We start from the raw sequence: 15,337 nt of genomic DNA on the forward strand, positions 1-15,337 counted from the left end.
CTTTTGTATATGTACATTTTAATGCAATCCTATGAAAGAAAAAAGATGATGGACCCAGAAAATACTTTCCTTGCACATTCAAAAGGTAAAGATATGCCTGGCGTGTATAAAACCGAATTTGATGTCATGTAAGTCATTCGGAACCAAAAATATTTTCTTTTTAAATGTTGCTTTATGGCAGCACATGACTTTTGGCCCAGAGACAGTGAATGAAACGACATCTGTGTTTCATTAAAGATATGTCTCCTTATCCTGCCCCATGTGATTGAAATTGATCAAACTGAACTCTCAACAGGTAACTCATTATCCAGATCATTTCATCTGTACTGAAAAGAATATTGGTTTATTTTATTTGCTATAAAAGAACCCAAACTTAGGTTCAAAAACCTTTGAATAATTCCAAAGTGGAAACTTAATAGCACAAGCAGGTACCTGAATTTCAATTATTATTTTACTAGAATCTAGACATTTCAGGACCCAACTGAGTGACTTCACTTTCACTTTTCACTTTCATGCATTGGAGAAGGAAATGGCAACCCACTCCAGTGTTCTTGCCTGGAGAATCCCAGGGACAGGGGAGCCTGGTTGGCTGCTGTCTATGGGGTCGCACAGAGTCGGACACGACTGAAGTGACTTAGCAGCAGCAGCAGCAGACATTTCAGGAATCATTTTTTTATTTAAAAATTTATCAGTTTATTTAGATTTGGACCTTTCACTTGCTGGTAGAGACTGATACAACTTTGTAGCATTTTAAACTTCTTTTTAGCATATTTAATAAGTCTCTATTACATCTAAGGTACTGGGCTAAGTTTTGAAATAACATGGAAGTAAAAGGTTCAATTCCTGTATTTCATGTGTTTGTAATGTATGACAATGTCTATAAATAGTCAGCATGTTACAGAAATTATGGTAATTAGAAAGTCCAACTCATGATCCCAATGATGTGTTAAAAAATTTTGATGGAGGCCCTGTTTCAAGTTCAAGTTCCCTATTAACTTGAAAAGTATTTAACCATGCTGGGCACCTTCATTTAACATAAAAAGACATGATTGCTTCTATTTACCTTGAAGGAATGCTAAGAGGCATCAAATAAAGCAATAGAAGTAAAAATGCTTTGAAAGAATATAAAATACAGAAAGTGTAATATAAAATACTATGAAAATGTCAAACTTTATACTTCAGGAATGTTTATGAAGTCATTTGATCACTTTTCTGTAGGCTTTCAATTTTAACCCTGAAACAAAACATAAATTCATAAAAAATCAGGTAATTTAAAATTTCAAATAGAATCTAGTTTTCTAGTCTAGTTATTTTCAGAACTTTATTCCCTTTGACTTCTCCAACTTGTCTTTGGCAAATGAACTGAGATGATTAGTTTGGCTTTTAACCCCCAGGGTTTTAGAAAATTTCTGGGCCACATTTAAAACAAATCACATTGTGTGTCTTCCTCTCAACCCCTTCCTGAAAAGGTGACTATTGAGGGTCATTTCACTGTTGCATTTAGCTCAAAGAAATCATGTGGTATTTTACAATCAACAAAGTAATTTGAAACAGGTGAAGTAAAATACTAGACTAGCTTAGTTAATACTGATGACGACAATGGGTAACAAAGGCATGGAGAAGTGTGTCCAGTTAATATGATGAAAAACACAGATGGATTTTGATTTTCCCCCATTTCACCTTCGTTAGCTAGAGAATTACCCCAAATTTCCACTTTCATTTATGTTTGAAGATACAAATTTCTGTGGGGTTATTTCATTTAGTTGCATTTAGCTCTAAAAATAGGAACAAAATCTCTTTTCAAAGATAGTTTTCTGACCATTTATTTCTTGGTTTAGCAAAATAATGCTTTTGTGAAAATGCAGCTGTTTAGTAAAATGGTAATGTTGTAACAAGGTAGTAGATGAGGAGGCTTCCAGAAAATCTGGAGGATTTGTGCTCCATGGTGAACATCTCCCTCCTTGATGAAGAATCAGATAGATGGTAGAGTAGACGGTTCCCCAAAACAACCAAAGTTATTCTGCTTCTTGCATTCACACCCCTTTGTGGTAAGTATTTGCAGCTTCTCCCACAAAAGGTGGCCTCTACTTCCTCACCCCTTGAGTCTGGGCTAAAACCTTTGACCAAAAAAGTATGAAAACATGGCAGAGATAACACTGTGCTGATTGCTAGCCTGGGTCTCAAAAGGCCTTGTATGTTTCAGCATGCTCTCTGGAGACCCTGCTACCTGCTATGTAGCAGGCATAAGCCTGGGCCAGCTGGGGCATGGGTGGGGGTGTTGGAGTGTGGGGAGATGATAGATCAGATGGGGCAGGCAGGGACAAGTCATCTCAGCCACCACCTAGGTCAACCAGTCCCTTGCAGACTCAGCAGCAGCAGAACTACATAGCTGAATATAGCCAAAATTGTAAAACCATAAGTCAGTGGCTGTGCTTTTAAGCTGGGAAGTTATGGAGTGGTTTCATTTGTTCATTTGTTGTTGTTATTGTTGTTTACCGCAATAGTTAACTGATAGGAATGGTGGCCATGTGACTTTGTGGGAAAAACTCTACATTGTGTTTCCTGGTTTTATTTTCTCTTTCAACTCTCCAAGGAATGTTAAATGTTCAAAAAGACCTCAAGATATACTGCTTTGGTAAAATGTCTTGGCAAAGCAGTAAGTGCCAGTAGTTATTTCCAGGGAGAAATGAAGTGTTAAAAAAAAAATACATGGAAATCTTCTATCCCTTGTGAATGTGAGGCTGTTCAAGATTTAGGTGCAGAGATTTCTGTGAGTTTGGATTGTGTTTGGAGAAATCTACATTAAGACAAATTAGCTAGTGAAACATACAATTTTTTAGGCTCAAAATACAGGAGAATTCTGGTCCTTGGCCTGCCTTGTGGAAAACGTGTTGAGGCTCACCTTACCCCAGGTGGATGATGGAGGGCTGGATAATCAGTGTGAAAGCTTAGCTTCCCAGTTGTGTAAGCCACATTGTTTGCATCGATTTTGTCTTGCACTTGCCAAGTATGTCTGTAAAATACAAGAAACATATGTTTAAACAGTCTGTCACTAAGCCAGAGGAAATGTGTTAGAATGAACTTGAGACCCAGGAGAAATGGAAACTTCATCTTATGAAATAATTACCATAATGACTATGAGCCAGGAAAAGAGTCTGACCTTTCTTTGTCCAAAGTAGCCTTCTCAGAATCAGCTTCTCACTTCACTTCTCTCCAAAATAAGAGTACAGAGTTTATAAAGAGGTGTCTATGAGACTGTGGGCTTCCCACGTGGCTCAGTGGTAAAGAATCCTCCTGCCAAATGCACGAGACACAGGAGACACAGGTTTGATCCTTGGGTCGGGAAGAGCCCCTGGAGGAGGAAATGACAACCCTCTCCAGTACTCTTGTCTGGAAAATTCCAAGGACAGAGGAGCCTGGTGGGCTATAGTCCATGGGGTCACAAAGAGCTGGACATGACTGAGTGACTGGACATGCACACACACATATGGGGTTGTAGGTTACATTTTTTAATAGCTTAATGCATTTATAAAATGAATTATTGAGGCAAAACTTACAGAATATGAAATGGCCATTTTAAAATGAAAACTTCATTGACATTCAGTGGCATTAGAACATTGACAATGCTGGTAACAAATGCCTCTGTTTATATAGTTTCAAAACAATTCCATCACTCCAAACTAAAACCTACCACCCATTAGGCAGTTTCTTTCCACTTTGTCCTCTTAGTCTCTGGCAAATGCCCACCTGCTTTCTATCTCTATGGATTTAAGTACTTTTGTATATTTAATAGAAATAGAATCATACATGTGACCCATGTGCCTGGCTTCTTTCACTTAACATAATATTTTTGAGATTCATCTATGTTGTAGCAGGTAACAGCACTTCATTCTTTTTTATGCTTGAATAATGTTCTGTTGTATGGTTATATCACAATGTGTTTATTCATTCATTATTTGATTGACATTTGTGGTGTTTCTACTCTTTGGTTACTGTGAATAGTCCTGGTATGAATATGTGGATTTTCATGTACATGTGTTTATTTGAATAACTATTCTCAATTTGTGGAGGGGTGATATGAAGGAGTAGAATTATGGGGTTATATCATACTTCTATCTTTAAGTTTCTGTTTAGTTCAGTTCAGTCACTCAGTCGTGTTCAACTCTTTGCCACCCCATGAACCACAGCACGCCAGGCCTCCCTGTCCATCACCAGCTCCTGGAATTTACCCAAACTCATGTCCATCGAGTTGGTGATGCCATCCAGCCATCTCATCCTCTGTCGTCCCCTTCTCCTGTCCCCAATCCTTCTCAGAATCAGGGTCTTTTCAAGTGAGTCAACTCTTCACATCAGGTGGCCAAAGTATTGGAGTGTCAGCTTCAACATCAATGCTTCTAATGAATACCCAGGACTGATCTCCTTTAGGATGGACTGATTAGATCTCCTTGCAGTCCAAGGGACTCTCAAGAGTCTTCTCCAACACCACAGTTCAAAAGCATCAATTTTTCAGTGCTCAGCTTTCTTTACAGTCCAACTCTCACGTTCATACATGACCACTGGAAAAACCATAGCCTTGACTAGATGGACCTTTGTTGGCAAAGTAATGTCTCTGCTTTTGAATATGCTATCTAGGTTGGTCATAACTTTCCTTCCAAGGAGTAAACGTCTTTCAATTTCATGGCTGCAATCACCATCTGCTGTGATTTTGGAGTCCAAAAATAAAGTCTAACACTATTTCCAGTGTTTCCCCACCTATTTTCCATGAAGTGATGGGACTGGATGCCATGATCTTTGTTTTTTGAATGTTGAGCTTTAAGCCAACTTTTTCACTCTCTTCCTTTACTTTCATCAAGAGGCTCTTTAGTTCCTCTTCACTTTCTGCCATAAGGATAGTGTCATCTGCATATCTGAGGTTATTGATATATTTCCTGGCAATCTTGATTCCAGCTTGTGCTTCCTGCACCTGGCGTTTCTCATGATGTACTCTGCATAGAAGTTACATAAGCAGGGTGACAATATACAGCCTTGACATACTCCTTTTCCTATTTGGAACCAGTCTGTTGTTCCATGTCCAGTTCTAAATATTGCTTCCTGACCTGCATACAGGTTTCTCAAGAGGCTGGTCAGGTGGTCTGGTATGCTCATCTCTTCAGAATTTTCCACAGTTTATTGTGATCCACACAGTCAAAGGCTTTGGCATAGTCAGTAAAGCAGAAATAGATATTTTCCTGGAACTCTCTTGCTTTTTCCATGATCCAGCAGATGTTGGCAATTTAATCTGTGGTTCCTCTGCCTTTTCTAAAACCAGCTTGAACATCTGCAAGTTAATGGTTTATTTTCTTCTGAAGCCTGGCTTGGAGAATTTTGAGCATTACTTTACTGGCATGTAATATGAGTGCAATTGTGCGGTAGTTTGAGCATTCTTTGGCATTGCCTTTCTTTTGGGTTGAAATGAAAACTGACCTTTTCCAGTTCTGTGGCCACTGTTGAGTTTTCCAAATTTTCTGGCATACTGAGTGCAGCACTTTCACAGCATCATCTTTCAGGATTTGAAATAGCTCAACTGGAAATTCCATCATCTCCACTAGCTTTGTTTGTAGTGATGCTTTCTAAGGCCCACTTGACTTCACATTCCAGGACGTCTGGCTCTAGGTGAGTGATCACACTATTGTGATTATCTGGGTCGTGAAGATCTTTTTTGTACAGTTCTACCACCGAATTGTTTTCCACAGCAGCTGAACCATTTTACATTGTCACCAGCAATATGTGATGGTTCCAGTGTCTCCACATCCTTACTGTACTTGTTTTTTTTTTTTTTTTTTTGGTTAGATTATTATAACTATCTTAGGGTGTGAAGTGGTAGCTCGTGGTTTTGCTTTGTAATATCCTTATGGCTAATGATGTTGAGCAACTTTTCCTTGGAAGATGGAAACAATGGGTAATTGGAAGGAAGCTGTGTCTCAAAATAAACCAAAGTTGGTCACTATATACACATGCCATTTTATTGTTGTTACAATGTCCACCTATTATATTATGTTCATGAGTGAGTGAGTGAAATTGATTAATCTTGTACGACTCTTTGCGACCCCATGGACTATACTGTCCATGGAATTCTCCAGGCCAGAATACTGGAGTGAGTAACTATTCCCTTTTCCAGGGGATCTTCCCAACCCAGGGACTGAACCCAGGTCTCCTGCATTGCAGGTGGGTTCTTTACCAGCAGAGCTACCAGGGAAGCCATTATGTTTATAGTCATCAAATCATTTTCAATAAGTATATATTGAGCAAATCTATTCGATACCAGGTATTGTTTTGGCATTAGAAATACAGTTGGGAACAAAAAGGACAAACAAGTAATTACCAAATCTAATATCAGGTAGAGATAAGTGCTGTAAAGAAAATAAAGCAAGTTAAGGAGACAAAGAATGGGGCCAGAAGAACGTCATGGTAGAAATGATGCTTTGGGAAGTACTCTAGAAAGAGCTGAAATTTTTCATAGAGGCCTGAATTAAATAAAGGAAGGAGAATGTGAATTTCTGAGAGAGGTATTGGAGGCAAGGAAATGTGAAATGAAAAGGTTGGGCTTCTTCCCCATTCTCTGAGATTGAGGATGAAATTAGCTATTTTGGTCTTTTTTTTTTTTCTCATTTAAATTTAGGGTGGAAAGCCTGGCATATCTTTCATTAAAGATTAAAGAGTCATCTACATGTGGCCATGAACTGGAAAGAGACCTAGTGAAAGGAGAAAAGGGTATATATAGCCTGCTGCTGCTCATTTCAAGTATGAGTCAGGCAATCCATTATATCGTCATGACTATAGCCAAGAAATACATGTTCTCTATGAAGTTTATGTCATTCCATGGCCCATATATAATACAGATTCAGGCTATTGTCAACATGAGCACTCCAAGAATAACCAACATGCAGTAAGGGATTTAAGGATACAAAAAAAGTAATTGTATCAAGTTTTAGAAGACATAAGGTCGTCTAAGAAGATGATGCTGTTGACACTGTCAGGAGGAAATGACTTTATTTAGATTTTCTCCCCTAGAGTGATGATGGTTTTGCATTGATCCATCTACATTCTCTTTCTTGATTGCTCCTATGATCAAGGGTAGAGGAACTGAGTTTTTCTGTGGCCAGAGCTGGCTGAGATTCAAGGTGTGAACTTCAGCCAGGGAACAGATCTTTTCTTTGACACTAACTGGCTTCCACAGAGATGAGGCTTGTGACTTGGCCTCTTCAGAGCACTTCTCCAGCCCTCTGAGCTAACTGGCAGGGGATAATAAACATTTTTTAGCCCTTAAGTGTCTTAGGCACGGTATGGGATGCATAGCCTAAAAGTCTACACTCACACATAATGATAAATCCCAGGAAAGGAGTTTGCCAGTTCCAAGCATAAAACATTCTCTTAATAGTTATAGCATAAGTCTGGAAAAATCTTAGAAATGTCATTTGATCTACCTTTCAACCTCCTTATAGAAATGAATCACGCCAGGAAGGCTGCTGCTGATTGTCTATGACTCTAAGCTTTCACTTATCCTTTTCAAATCCAAATCTCCAATAAAACACAGCAGAAATAAATGCAAACATGATCCATTGGCCTATGTAAAAAGCATTTTTTAAAAGCCCACTCGCGGGCCTTAGTGAGATTAGGGTGTACTTACAAATGCACCTCTCATTAGTGACATTCTTTGGATCTAAGCAAGGCAACAACTAAAGCAGATTATCAGGAGTTATGATGTAACAGAAGTGGAGGACCAGATTGTTCTAAAGCTGGGGAAGCAGGCTCAGTGTAGCATCTAGATCCAGTGGTACAGACTTGCTTGGCATTGCCCTGGGGCAGGTAATTGTCACTGAACGAATAATACTGTTTTTGCCAAAGTGAAAGTGAAGTTGCTCAGTCTTGTCTGACTCTTTGCGACCCCATGGACTGTAGCTTACCAAGCTCCTCTGTCCATGGGATTTTCCAGGCAATAGTACTGGAGTGGATTGCCATTTCCTTCTCCAGGGGATCTTCCCGAACCAGGGATGGAACCCAGGTCTCCCACATTGTAGACAGATACTTTACCATCTGAGCCACTGGGTAAGTTTTTGCCCAAGGCTACATTAAATAAACCTATGTATTTTCACTGAGCTATTCATGTCATTCTAAACATTTATTAATAATTAGAACTTTCCCTTATATTTTTCATCTATTCAAGAGTTTGTTAAAAGCTTTTGTACACTAAAATCATGATTTTAAGACAGTATTTCATGGAATTGGTTTGAGTGCTAATTTACTAGATTTACCCTAATTTAAATGACCATTCATAGATACTATGGTATTTAATAATATTAATAGTATTTTGTGATGAATTTGAATCCTTCAATATGTATGGAATGCTGACATTTTGCTTTTGATAGATTTTTTTTCTTTATACCCTTGGTGATGAATTTATACTCTTTTGGTTAGTGGCTCATACTTGGAAAATCTAGCTGAATTCATTTGTAATCTTTTTCTTTTTTGAAGTAGTACTTATATGAAAGGATGTTCTAAACCTGCCACCTAGATTTATTGTCCCTAGCAGCCACAACCTCTGATACTGCAAGTTCTTCTGGTCAGATTAAGAAAGAATGCCCTTTTTGAAACATCATTATGTATCCCATTGGGTCAAAAATATAATGGTTATGTATTGTTTTTGTTTTTAAATTTTAACATGGAAAATGCTCTTCTAACTAAAATAAACTAAAATGGTGTATAGTTAACCATCCAAAGGAATATCCTACTGCCTATTATTTCTAACTGTATTTGTGAAATTTCCACATGTGACTTCCTGGATGCAGTCACTCTTTAGACCTCTAGTTATTTATGTTTCCAGTACTATTTATTAGGCACATACTAGTGGCCAGGAACTGAGGATGTAGAATTGAATAGACATGGTACTTGCACCTCATGAAACTGATAGTCTATGGGGAAGACAAGTTAGTGTGATTTATCTTCCAAAGTTAACTTACAAGATGTTATGAAAGTAAAGAAATGACCATCAAGTAGAGACATGAAGATTGGGTAGGATTTACCTAGAAGCATAAGGGTCATCTATGAACAAAGCTAGTGGAGGTGATGGAATTCCAGTTAAGCTATTTCAAATCCTGAAAGATGATGCTGTGAAAGTGCTGCACTCAATATGCCGGCAAATCTGGAAAACTCATCAGGGGCCACAGGACTGGAAAAGGTCAGTTTTCATTCCAATCCCTAAGAAAGGCAATGCCAAAGAATGCTCAAACTACCGCACAATTGCACTCATCTCACACACTAGTAAAGTAATGCTCAAAATTCTCCAAGCCAGGCTTCAGCAATATGTGAACCATGAAATTCCTGATGTTCAAGCTGGTTTTGGAAAAGGCAGAGGAACCAGAGATCAAACTGCCAACATCTGCTGGATCATTGAAAAAGCAAGAGAGTTCCAGGAAAACATCTATTTCTGCTTTATTGACTGTACCAAAGCCTTTGACTGTGTGGATCACAATAAACTGTGGAAAATTCTGAAAGAGATGAGCATACCAGACCACCTGACCAGCCTCTTGAGAAACCTATATGCAGGTCAGGAAGCAACAGTTAGAACTAGACATGGAACAACAGACTGGTTCCAAATAGGAAAAGGAGTATGTCAAGGCTGTATATTGTCACCCTGCTTATGTAACTTCTATGCAGAGTACATCATGAGAAATGCTGGGCTGGAAGAAGCACAAGCTGGAATCAAGATTGCCGGGAGAAATATCAATAACCTCAGATATGCAGATGACACCACCTTTATGGCAGAAAGTGAAGAGGAGCTAAAGAGCCTCTTGATGAAAGTGAAAGAGGAAAGTGAAAATGTTGGCTTAAAGCTCAATATTCAGAAAACTAAGATCATGGCATCCGGCCCCATTACTTCATGGCAAATAGATGGAGAAACAGTGGAAACAATGTTAGACTTTATTTTTTGGAGCTCCAAAATCACTGCAGATGGTGATTGCAGCCATGAAATTGAAAGATGTATACTCCTTGGAAGGAAAGTTATGACCAACATAGACAGCATAGTAAAAAGCAGAGACATTACTTGGCCAACAAAAGCCCATCTCATCAAGGCTATACTTTTTCCAGTGGTCATGTATGGATGTGAGAGTTGGACTCTAAAGAAATCTGAGCACCAAAGAATTGATGCTTTTGAACTGTGGTGTTGGAGAAGACGCTTGAGAGTCCCTTGGACTGCAAGGAGATCCAACCAGTCCATCCTAAAGTAAATCAGTCCTGAATGTTCACGGGAAGGACTGATGTTGAAGCTGAAACTCCAATACTTTGGCCACCTGATGTGAAGAGCTGACTCATTTGAAAAGACCCTGATGCTGGGAAAGACTGAAGGCGAGAGGAGAAGGGGATGACAGAGGATGAGATGGTTGGATGGCATCACTGACTCAATGGAGATGAGTTTGAGTAAACTCTGAGAGTTGGTGATGGATAGGGAGGCCTGGCATGCTGCAGTCTATGGGGTTGCAGAGTCGGACATGACTGAGCAACTGAACTGAACTGAACTGATAAGGGTCATCACAGCCAGAAAAAAATAGCTTATGAGAAGGCCCAGTGGAGGGAGAGAATACGGTCTATCAGAGGATGAGAGAGAGGATGTCAAGTGGGCTGGACCAAGAGGATTTGCTCCATGGCTGTTCTTGGTTTCCCTTCACATTTCTGATTCTCTTATAGCCCTGCAAAGTCTTACAAAAAAATCTCATTCTATTAGGGTATAGAGATGGACCCTCCAAAGCCATAATACATGGTATCAGTAATTGTATAGGAGGAAGCAGAAAGAAGGTTCTAGATATCTGATGGATCTGGAAAATTCCCAAATCACAAACATATTCACTGGCAAGTGCAGTGGGGCAATTTGAGAATGACAATTAAGTCTGGCAGAGGTTTTTCACATTTCAGTATGGCTGAATACAAGAGGTCTATGGTAAGGAGTTGGAATAGTGTGGGCCCCATAAACTCTAAAAACTTACCAAACTCTCTTCCATGACAAAGCTCCCTTCCTAGAAAAAGAAAAAAGCTGCCTTCCTAAACTGACTATTACAGGGACAAAGGAAAAAGATCTGGATGAAAGCAAAGGAGAAGGACTGGGAGAAGGAGAAAAAGAAGATTATCAGACATCACTGTGATATCTGACATAAAACCATAAATTACAAAATGTTTCTGAATCATATACCCTTTTAACAGTTAAGAAAACAAATTTTTTATAAAAATGAGCAACATAGAAATGATTAAGTTTTAGTTTCATATTTATTTTTTAAAGGGCAAGAATAAATCAAAATAGCACACCCACAGACAATATGTACCAGAAGGATATGACCCCAAACAATGAGCATAAAATATTATAATTATCCCTATTTCTAATTTGTTTTCTACATATAGTTACTTCTAATGAATCCAGAAAACTCTGATACACTACATGAAAGAATAACTTACATAAGAATTAGAAACTAAAAATGGGGTGATATACACAGAAAAGAAAAAAAAATTAAAAAAATTTTAAAAAAGGAAGGTTAAATTAGAAGAAATGCAAGATCAAATAAGTACAACAAATAATGCCTTTAGATAGCTAGAGGAGAAGAATTTAAATGTCAAAAAGAGGGAAGAGATAAGAAGTACTGGAGAGAAAGTAACAAATTAAGAGGATAGACAAAGAAGATTTAATATATACATAATAGATGTCCTCAAAAGAAGAAACCCAAAACAGCAATTTCTAAAAATTACAATTTAAAAAATTCTTAAAATTAAAAAAGTTATATTTGACACTTTGCATTGAAAGATCGTCAAACACTCTGAAAAAGTTGCCTCAGAGCAACCCACACCAAGACATAGTCTGTAAAATCAGTAATCTTGAAAAAAAAAATCTTCTGAGGGGATCTAGGTAGAAATAACAAATTACTTATAAGGAAAAGAAATTACTAATAAAATCATATGGACATACTAGAGATGCTACAAGCCAAGAATTTTATATTTAGCCAAGCTGATTTTCAAGTATAAAGTTCTTAAGCTACTTTCAACATGCAAGAATTCAGAGAATATTGTTCCCATGAGTTCTTCCAGAGAAATTTACAAGAGAATTGGTTTCAGGCAACTAAAGTGAATAGAAATACATTGATGTAGCACTGGTGCTGATGAACAAACTTATATTTACAAAAGGAATCAGTTGTTAGGTAAGGAAAAAAGTATCAGAAAACTAAAAAGTTGGGAAACCAAACTTTCGTGATAAGAGAGTCACACTGGGGTGATCATACTTTAAACCAGAAAAATATGTAAGTGAATATGGTAGTGAATACCTTAAAATTCAAGGGAGCTATTACATGGGGGAAGAAAAGGGAGGTTTGTGATTGGTTAGGACTTGTGGGTGGGTTGTAGAGTGGCTGTCTCGACCTGGATGTTATTTAAGCGGAGAAGGCAATGGCAACCCACTCCAGTACTCTTGCGTGGAAAATCCCATGGACAGAGGAGCCTGGTAGGCTGCAGTCCATGGGGTCGCTTAGAGTCGGACATGACTGAGCGACTTCACTTTCACTTTTTACTTTCATGCATTGGAGAAGGAAATGGCAACCCACTCCAGTATTCTCGCCTGGAGAATCCCAGGGATGGGGGAGCCTGGCGGGCTGCCGTCTATGGGGTTGCACAGAGTCGGACACGACTGAAGCGACTTAGCAGCAGCAGCAGCAGCAGCAGCCGCAGCAGCAGCCTTAGTAATTCATTAAACTATACATTTGTTTTATGTGATTTTTCTCTATCCATATTATATTCTATCATGAGAAGTATTTTTTTATAATCTATTTTTAAAGATTAATAATACTCTCAACAATCAAGTTGAAGATGGGCTTCCCAGGTGGCTTAGTGGTAAAGAATCTGCCTGCCAATGAATGAGATGAGGGTTTGATTCCTGGGTCGGGAAGATCCCCTGGAGGAGGAAATGGCAACCCACTCCCGTATTCTTGCCTGAAAAAAAGCCCATGGACAGAGGAGCCTGGCAGGCTGCAGTCCATGGGGTCATGAAGAATCGGACATGACTGAGGACTGAGCACACATAAATGATAGGAAGACGACAACTACCTTTAAAAACATAAACATTTACAGCAACTTGCTTCAAAGTTCAAAAGGCCTTCATTATGAAAAACCTAGAATGCAATCCATTGCAAAAAAAAAAAACCTATGAGAATTCCACGTTAAGCATATTTAATGGTTTTTTGGGGTGTTGGGGGCATGGAAAACTGCTTAATTTATTTCACCAGAGCAAGAACTGGATGATAGTTTAATTAATAATATGAAAGATTAAAATATAAACTTCATCTTTTCTTGTAACAAGTTATCTGATTCTTTGTCAATTGTCATTTTCCCTTTGCATAAACAGTTGGCTATAATTTGAGCTTAATACAGAAGAAGGGAAGGAATGAATATTCTGATGCTGTCATTATGGTTTAGTTTGAGGACTTTCCACATAGGCCTGTCAAATTACTTTCCTGCCTCTGACTTGCAATATGAGTAGAAGCCACATTTGATAGTCAATGATTATTATGGCACTAGGAACTATGAGAAAATGTTAATAACAACAAACCACCCATAGCAACACGGTGTACAGGCAAGATTGCAGACTGCTGAGTCAAGTAAACCTGAGTTAGCAACTGATTGTTCTGCTTCAGTTTCCTTACCTTTAAAATGGGGATAATGATAATTATCAGAATTGTCAAGATTCAAGATTATGATGTAAAGCATGGAGTTCAATATTTAGAACATAAAAAGTGCTTAATGGAAAATTATTTTCTCGCATCCCAGTAACAGCAGCTGCTGTTCTTGACATCATAGAGTATTACCAAGGAGGTAACGGGGATGGGAGGGCTTGTGAAGAAACAACTGCTTTATTAGGGTAGCTTATAAATTTCCTCAAGTGATTTCTAGAGGAGCATGAGACAGAGAAATTATTTTTCCTTTCATTCATGAGATGACCTCATACTCAAGTGGTTTTGTTGGCATACTGCAAAACCTAATATTACAGAAGGAACTCCAGGGACTGGCTCTTGGCTGATAACATAGACTGGGATTCACAATGGCTGAAACAACTTAGCATACTATCCTGCTTAGGAAACCCTAATACTCAGAAGAGTACACATTTTGAATACCCTCCCTCCCATCCTCAAATACTGTGCTAAATTTAAAACAACTAAGAAATCTCAGTGCAAAGTTTTCACAAAGTAAGACGAAGTTACAACTCAATTCAGAACACAGACAAGTTTTCTTTGTTTTCTTCTCAAGTCTGAATTGCTTCTAGGTTGGTCTTTTCTAACTCAGAAGCCGTTTTTATTCAAGAAGGGCTGTGTGGTTTTCTGAAGCAATTGCTTGGCTAGAAACTTCAGCAAAATGGGTAAACTTGTTTTTCCTTTCCCTGCTCAGTCCCCACACTTTAGAAATGTTTTCTAGTAACATGTACATCAAGCAAGTAGCTGTTTCAAAGTCAGATTTGGAGGGAGTACTAATGGTAGAAGTAATTTCTAAGGGGCCAAATGCCAAAGAATAATCATATTTTCACTCATACATCCTCAATCTCTAAAACAAGTTAATGTGTGAAATGCTGCTGGGCTGGCTTACAGAAATGGTAGCAGAAATCCAGTGGATGCTGGATGGGAGATATACTTGTTTTCCCCAGAGGCCATTTCAGTATTGCTAATTCTTAACTGGCCTGGCTGGTGTATTTGACAAACAGCCCAACGGAAACATTTGCTGTTTGATATTTTTTGATTCATCTGATGAAGCCTACATGCAAGGCACGCATGCAGATGCAGATATCAGCAGTAATAGTAGCATTTTATATTTTTTCCAGCAACTTTTCATCCAAAGGCCTCGAAGAGCCTGATAGGTATTAAAACACTCCCTTAGAAAAGAGAAACAAGTCCTCACTAGAAGAGAATGATAGAACTCTGGGAAATTACATGAGAAGTTTAGACCAACTTCTCACCTACAAATAGGCAGTGGTGAAGCCATGATTCAGCTCTGTTTCCTTATTGGTCCTGTGGGCAGCTCTCGGGGCAGTAAGGCAATACAGATGGTCTGGGGTGTTTAGTCCTTAATTCTTTCCTGAACTTTTTGAAATGAAGTGTTTCAAAATATTTATATTTTTCCACTACAGTTTGTGACCTTATAAGTTTTATTCAATATTTATATCACCTTCATGCTTGTCTCCACAAGATAAAATTTGGCTACCACCATAATCCATCAATTTCTTTTTTTTTAAATTTCTTTCTTACCATCTTTATTTTACTCCTGATGTTACTGTTCCAGAAAA

The 15,337-nt window shown here is 38.4% G+C and overlaps 1 protein-coding gene across 3 annotated transcripts in view; it reads right to left on the reverse strand.

The window, feature by feature from the left end:
• Positions 1–15,337, reverse strand: part of BBOX1 (gamma-butyrobetaine hydroxylase 1) — a 71,240-nt gene that overhangs the window by 16,380 nt on the left and 39,523 nt on the right. For all 3 annotated transcript variants that reach the window (XM_005690020.3, XM_005690021.3, XM_013969835.2), the window contains one exon: positions 2,908–3,013. In XM_005690020.3, the coding sequence (XP_005690077.1) occupies positions 2,908–3,013 (106 nt within the window). The remainder of the gene's footprint in view (positions 1–2,907; positions 3,014–15,337) is intronic.

This window comes from Capra hircus, chromosome 15, assembly GCF_001704415.2.
Source record: "Capra hircus breed San Clemente chromosome 15, ASM170441v1, whole genome shotgun sequence".
In the NCBI taxonomy this organism is placed as follows: Eukaryota; Metazoa; Chordata; class Mammalia; order Artiodactyla; family Bovidae; genus Capra; species Capra hircus.